Source organism: Mirounga leonina, unplaced genomic scaffold (assembly GCF_011800145.1).
Source record: "Mirounga leonina isolate KUSES-001 unplaced genomic scaffold, KU_Mleo_1.0 Mir_178, whole genome shotgun sequence".
NCBI lineage: Eukaryota > Metazoa > Chordata > Mammalia > Carnivora > Phocidae > Mirounga > Mirounga leonina.
Genome location: NW_023270464.1, coordinates 23,434,908 through 23,442,190, shown reverse-complemented (window position 1 = coordinate 23,442,190; position 7,283 = coordinate 23,434,908). Strand labels below are relative to the sequence as shown.

The following is a 7,283-nucleotide window of genomic DNA, read 5'->3' as shown; positions in this document are numbered from 1 at the left end:
CCCACTGGGGAAAGTCAAATGACTTGCAGGAGTTAAAAATTAGTCAAACAGCATCTTCCACCTCTTAAAATGACCAAAAGGTTCTAATGGCAAATTACCTTCTTTTTTAAATCATAAAAAAATTGATAGTGTCACGACAGTGACAGAGCAGGGAGAACAGGGCCTTATCTGCCCACTGCTGTATTACCAGCACCTGGATTCTCTTAACTTTGGCATGTGACAGGGCCTTGCCATTCATATTGAACAAATGCCCAAGTTAACAGTAATCAATGATACTGTAATCGCTATTAATGACATTTGAAATAGCAATGAGATTCATGAACAGACTCAATGACGGTTTGGAAAATCAATTATTTTCATTAACCATCCCGCATATTTAAATTCTGAATAACCAGTTTTTTGCCAGTGACTTGTTAAAATGAGGTATGGGTGAAAACTGTCCACAGACTCTTCTGTTGCTTGCATGTGTGTCATTCTATTTTGTCTATTGATCATCACTTTCTGGTTATAATGAAGTATCTCTAAAAGAATCAGTAAATTAAGGAGCCTATTACTCGTTCTCGCCCACTTCACAGCTCCCTTGGAAAAATCTGATGACAACTGTAAAATTAGATGCTATTCAAGCTTTTGAAAGTAGCTAGAGGTTATGCTGAGGGCCCTAAAGCCTTTGCCTGCTTTTTTTTGGGGGGGAAGGGTCAATCCCCCATACTCCAATCTCTTTCAAAGCCCCAGCAACTGAAGGAAAGAAGACCTACTTTAGACCTGGTGATCAGGGAAGGCCCATTTTTAACTGTCAAAATCTATTACTAAGCAGGGTGAACTACATAGGGCCCTTTGTTGGGAACTCCTCAGGCTCCATCTCTCTCCCAGTGTTTAATGTTCAAGGACAAGGGACCCTTTGCCTCTTTCCCTCCCTCACTCCCCAGGTTCACAGGTAAACCCTCCCACCCCAGAGAGCACCAATCAACACAAACTGCTACATTTTACTTTATTTTTGCACATAATGAAAACAATCAATTGACTAAGCAGTTCCAGAATTCTTAATGTTCATTAATTAAGAAGTAAATGAGGTCAGAAGGCAAACTTTTCATTTTTCCCCAAACATACATTGCAGGTATCACAGAAAGTCCTAACAATACATGCAACATGGGCTAGTTTCAACATAGAGAGCCCAAGCAAGAAGGGTGAGTACTAAAGCTCCACGTGGGTCAGACCAGGAGCAGTGCTGCAGGAAGCTAGAAATCTACCCAGCCAGTCATTAACCCTGCCCTGCCATACACATTTGCCCTGTGAAGTTCACTGCATTTTGTCAGATTCAAATGAGCAGCTCTTTCCTCCCACATTCCAGGCTCATCATTTCCTCCTATCCCAAGGTGGATAATCCATACACAGAAGTCCAGGCAGCTCCAAATCTACTCCCCAGCTGTGCTTCACTTGGCATCTGCATAAGCCATGCTCCAGCTCAAATTCTGTACAGGAAGTTCCCATTGCTATCGAAGAACTCTCGCCCCCTCTGGACTACTGTGCTGCTGAAGTTCTGATCTCCTGGCTCCTGTGCCTTCACATCTTCCAGCTTGTCACTTGGTAATCCATAGCCGTCAGTTCCTCTCCTGCCCGCACCATCACTGGTGGAGTCTTTCTGCAGCTCTCGCTGATGACCTACAGCTGCTGCAACAGGCACGGAGCGCTCCTCCTCCAGGACCTGGATTCCTTTACTCCCTCCCTTCTGTCTCCTTGGTGTATTTGTGCCATGAGTGTTTGATTCTATCACGTGCAAAGCTGTGTTGTGACCCCAGCCTTTGAATGAGGATTCACCCCTTTGCAGCAACAAAGAGCCTGATCCAGAGTGGCTTGCAGATAGCGACTTTAAGGTATCCCCAGAGCTGGGGAGCTGCTGGAGTGAGTGCGCAAGCCCAGCTTTCTTAAGGACCTTTTGATCCTGCTTCAGCTTCTGCTCCAATGTGGGTACAAACTTGCTTTTTAAAACCCTTCGGATCACATCCGTGCTGACACCAAAGCCTTCAGCTAATCTAGGAACTGACCAGGACTCTGCAAATTCTTTATGTAAATACCTATGGGAAAAAGGATTAGGTTTTCAAGGTGTGAAGTAGTCTGCTATCAAAGTAGCTAACTGGTAATACTAGAGATATTTACGTGAAAAGAAGAGGGCTCGGAAAAACTGCAAATATAGCCTCTACCTTGTGCCACTAAATGGCTGTATTCCATTCCTGTGAGCCGACAGCAACACCCAACCACTCCTAAGTCACTTTCTTTCTTTTTCTTTTTTTTTTTTAAAGATTTTATTTGACAGAGAGAGACACAGCGAGAGAGGGAACACAAGCAGGGGGAGTGGGAGAGAGAGACCAGGCTTCCCGCTGAGCAGGGAGCCCGATGTGGGGCTCGATCCCAGGACCCCGGGATCATGACCTGAGCCGAAGGCAGACGCTTAACGACTGAGCCACCCAGGCGCCCAAGTCACTTTATTTCTGTCAACTAAACTCCTCCCACTGTGCACCAGGCTCCAGGTAGATCCTGGAGATGCATGAAGACTGTCCTTCCTTTCAAAGAACATACGATCTAGGGGCGCCTGGGCGGCTCAGTCATTAAACGTCTGCCTTCAGCTCAGGTCATGCTCCCAGGGTCCTGGGATCGAGCCCCACAACGGGCTCCCTGCTCGGCGGGAAGCCTGCTTCTCCCTCTCCCCCTTCTGTGTTCCCTCTCTCACCTTGTCTCTGTCAAATAAATAAATAAAATCTAAAAAAAAAAAAGAACATACAATCTGGTGGTGGAGACAGAATATTAACATATACAACACCAGTGTGATAAGTCCTAGGAGAGGACGCTGTCAGAGCACCCAGGAGAGACCCAGGGATAAGGTATCCCAACACCTGAGGCGTGGCTCGGGAAGTGCTTCAGAAGTCCACCTACAGCTGGTCTGAAAGTATGAAGAGTACTAAGCTGGCAGAGGGGAGGAGAGGAAGAAGAGAGCAAAGGCACTGATGATAGCCAGAGCAGCACATCACCATTGCCAGCAACAGCTCAACTTGTCCAACAGTGAGGACAGGAGGAAGATCATGTCATGCTTACGAGTCGAGTTTATCCCAAAGCAACAGTGAACCAAGGAAGGATTTTTAAGTGGGTGTATTCAAAAATAGAAGAATTGCAATTCGGGACACGCAAGCTATGGCAAACCATATGCAGGTACAGGAAGGATTTTAAGCAGTGGAATGCCCCAAGCAGCTTTTCATTTTGAAGCTCAATCCAGGGGTAGTTTTCAGTGGCGGGACTACAGATGGAAAAATCGGTCAAGAAGCTGTCCCGGTAATCCAGGCAGTCTGAACTGCGGCAGTTGCAAAGAAAGCAGAAAAAGAAGAGTTGAGAACTGTTATAGGAAGGCCATACGGTAGAACTTGGTAAGGACTAAATAGTGGGGGGAGAAGTAGGCGGAGACTCAGGCTTTCAGCCTGAGTGATTGGTGGGACCGTTCAGGGGTAGAGTGAAAAAAGGAGCAAAATAAAGTCAACAGGAACAATGATAAATTTTCTTTTGTTACGCGGAGTTTACTATTTTATTATGTTGGGTTTGAAAAACATGTGTGACATCCAAACAGAGACGGTCTAGTGCGAGGTTGAATACATACAGGTCAGAAGAAAAACACGGCCTGGAGATGACGGACTTGGAAGCCATAAACGAAGAACAGGGGTGGTTGAAGTCACATGAATGGAACAGGTGGAGATAAAATGACAAAGGACACAATTCTAAAAAATGGCAGTGTTTAAGATACAGGAGGAACGACAGGAGCCCAGGAAGGAGAGTGAGAAAAGCAGCCCTAGAAATAGAAGTGAGTAGTACCCTGGATCGAAGGAGAAGAGAATTAATTTCAAGAAAACACACTACAAGATCAAATGCTGCAGAAATACCAGAAAGGCTAGAGACTAGAGTGTCAGGAATGCCTAGCAGTGAGGAAGTCACTGATAAGATTTGTGGACAACGGTTTCACTGTTGTGACAAAACAAACAAGGACAGGCATCCAGGAAGAGCTACCTGGGAACAAAAGGATGAGGGAGAACCTGAAGTTCACAGATGTAGGTCTCTGAGGAATTAGGTACAACTATGACCTAGTGCAGAGGATTGGTCCTAGACAAGTAAAAGGCTACCACTTCCCCTAGTTTGTAAACACTGAGAACGGGAAATAAAGAGGAAGACCAAGAAGCTTTAAAGGGCTCTTAACTAATGGTCAGTTTTTTCTTTGAAGTAAAAGGATATCTATTAACCACAGAAAGGGAGGTGACAGGAAGATTTGGAAAAGCTGCTGTTCAAGAGGGGAAAGGAGGATGACACGAAAGAGGTGCTACAGGTTCACAAAATCTCCTTGCTCTACAGAATCCCCTTTCTTCTAAGTGTCAACTTCAGAGTCATTCTGATGGGAATGGAAAAGGACACATAACTGCAATATTCATCAAAATGCAAATCCATTTGCCCTTGCACCCAGCAACTCTACTTCTAAGAATGTAAACAACAAATACACCTGGCAGATACGTGGAATCATGTGTATATTCAGTAGAGCACTATTTGCGACAGCAAGTGAATGGAAACAACCCAAATACACATCATGAAAGACTGGTTAACTAAATTATGAATTACTGGGGCCTCTGGCTGGCTTAGTCAGTAAAGCATATAACTCTTAATCTCAGGGTCATGAGTTTGAGCCCCACACTGGGCACAGAGATTACTTAAAAAAAAAAGTTATGGGGCGCCTGGGTGGCTCAGTCGTTAAGCGTCTGCCTTCGGCTCAGGTCATGATCCCAGGGTCCTGGGATCGAGTCCCACATCGGGCTCCCTGCTCTGCGGGAAGCCTGCTTCTCCCTCTCCCACTCTCCCTGCTTGTGTTCCTGCTCTCGCTGTCTCTCTCTCTGTCAAATAAATAAATAAAATCTTAAAAAAAAAAAAAAAGATATGATTTACTATGATTTCTCCAAAAAAAAGAGCTTTCTGTTCTGAAAGTGGAAAGATCTATGAAATATGTGAAAACGGGCTCCTGCCTGGCTCAATCAGTAGAGCACAAGACTCTTGATCTCAGGGTTGTGAGTTTGAGCCCTGCATTGGCTGTACAGATAATTTGAAAATAAAATCTTAAAAAAATGTAAAGAAAAAGAAATATGTGAAAAAGGAAAAGTGTAGAACAGTATTTACAGTATTGTTTGTAATTAAGGAAACGAAAATAAAAATCTATATTCATACTCCTATTTGCATAAGGAGACTTGGAAAAAGGCACAAAAATAGTTCCATGGGAGCCTGGCTGGGATTAAAACTTTTCAATGTGTATACATTATACTGTTCTGATTTTCTAATTTTGAACCATATATATTGTCTATTCAAAACACCAAAAAACTCAAAAAAAAGATCTCTATGATTTTTAAGATAGGGATTTTCTCTTCAGAAAAACGTACGTAACATAACCATGGAAGCCCCCATCCCTGACCTTCGCTTAAGAATGCCACGATCTTGGGGAGGGTATGTGCTCTGGTAAGTGCTGTGAATTGTGCAAGACTGTTGAATCTCAGATCTGTACCTCTGAAACAAATAATGCAATATATGTTAAGAAAAAAAAAAAAGAAGAAGAAGAAGGTAGCGGGAGGGGAAGAATGAAGCGGGGGGAAATCGGAGGGGTAGACGAACCATGAGAGACGATGGACTCTGAAAAACAAACTGAGGGTTCTAGAGGGGAGGGGGGTGGGAGGATGGGTTAGCCTGGTGGTGGGTATTGAGGAGGGCACGTTCTGCATGGAGCACTGGGTGTTATGCACAAACAATGAATCACGGAACACCACATCTAAAACTAATGATGTAATGTATGGGGATTAACAATAAAAATTTAAAAATAAATAAAATATTATTTACACTACAAAAAAAACGAACGTCACGATCTATGATTCTGAGGTTAAATGATGTGATGTCTTGCAGCTTACTCTTTTAAAATTTCAGCAAAAACGAACCAACTGCGTCCGAATGTTAAGAACTATTAAATTTAGATGACGAGCTTACGGAAATTCGTTATGCTATCCTACCTGTCATTTAGAAATGTTAAAATGATAAAAAAGTAAAGTATAAAAATAACGTTCTAGGCCCCCGTATCCATCACTTCTCATCACAGCAGAGCCCAACTACAACGAGTCCTACCGGATCTGTTCCATGGCTTTCCACGTCAGGGTCCTGGGCGGGGCACCCGGCGCCTCCATTTGCCTCCGAATTTTCTGGAACCGGGCGGCTTTTTTCTGTCGTTTCAGGGCGCTGGGGGAGAGAACCAATGGCAGAAGCCATGCGTGGGAGCAAACTGGGTGGCTGAAGAGCCTCGGGCTGAATCACAAAGAGCCCAGCCCTCTTCTCTTCGTTTGCAAGGGCAACCAGGCCATGTGTGTTGGCTCAGACCTGCTCCATACACCTCCCCAGAAATCTAATACCTAACACAGCCCGTAAGCATGCCGAACTTTCTAAACGGGTGATGAAATACGCCACTGGTGAAGAAAGCTGTGGTCCCAAAGAGGCCGCACGCCTGCCCCTGCGCCCCTGACAACGGATAAGAGACAAGGGCTAAGGCGGATGTCGCGGCACGACGCCCGGCTCCAAGGGGGCGCGGCCTGGAGCGCAGGGGCGCGAAGCCCTACTTCAGGCTGAGGGCCCGGGAAGGAGCCGGTACCTCTCCACCTCCTGCAGCTCCCGCTCCTCCGGCTCCCAGTCGGAATCAGGGTCCGGCTCGCGGCCGAGAGAGCCGGGGTCTGCCAACCCCCGGGTCGCGAACCCACAGCGAGCAACAGCAGCACGTACACGCACGCCCAGCAAGAGGCTCAGCGTAACCGCCATGTCGACAACAGCCGTTGGCAGCCCGAAACACGCAGTACCGGAAGTCTGGGGGCGGGGGCGGAAGTGGACCGGCGGGCCGGAAGCAGGGAGGGCCGCGAGTCCTTCCGGCTTCCGGCCGGGGGCGGGATAGCTGGGCTTGAGCCCGTGTGCGGCCCACCGTTCCCGGCAGCGAATGTGGAGAGTTTTGAGCCTGAAATGCGAGGGCCGGAATGAGGTAGAGGACGCTCCTGCAAAACGCCATAAACTTTAATAAAAAGACGGATTCATTTGCCAAGATACGCCCCTGCGCCCCAACGGCTACCCAGGCCGGCCTGTCTCCGCCACGGCGGCGGAAAGGGCGTCCCCTCGGCGGTCCTTTGATGGCGACAGCCCCGTGCCTTAGGCCCTCGGCTCCTGTGGGAAAGGGGCTCCTTGTCGCCAGG

At 46.6% G+C, this 7,283-nt stretch overlaps 1 protein-coding gene across 1 annotated transcript; it reads right to left on the bottom strand.

The window, feature by feature from the left end:
* Positions 1 to 971: 971 nt before the first annotated feature.
* On the bottom strand, positions 972 to 6,904 carry NGRN (neugrin, neurite outgrowth associated). Its single transcript, XM_035024156.1, has 3 exons — positions 6,698 to 6,904; positions 6,181 to 6,291; positions 972 to 2,072 (listed from the first exon to the last, which is right to left on the bottom strand). The coding sequence occupies exons 1-3, from the start codon at positions 6,859 to 6,861 to the stop codon at positions 1,463 to 1,465; spliced, it is 885 nt and encodes a 294-aa protein (XP_034880047.1). The 5' UTR covers positions 6,862 to 6,904; the 3' UTR covers positions 972 to 1,462.
* Positions 6,905 to 7,283: the final 379 nt, after the last annotated feature.

Coding starts and splice junctions, on each gene's coding strand:
- NGRN (XM_035024156.1), bottom strand. CDS start 6,861: ATGGCGGTTACGCTGAGCCTCTTGCTGGGCGTGCGTGTACGTGCTGCT. Junction 6,292..6,697: donor GAGCTGCAGGAGGTGGAGAG/GTACCGGCTCCT, acceptor TCTCTCCCCCAG/CGCCCTGAAACGACAGAAAA. Junction 2,073..6,180: donor AAAGCCATGGAACAGATCCG/GTAGGACTCGTT, acceptor TTTTTCCCATAG/GTATTTACATAAAGAATTTG.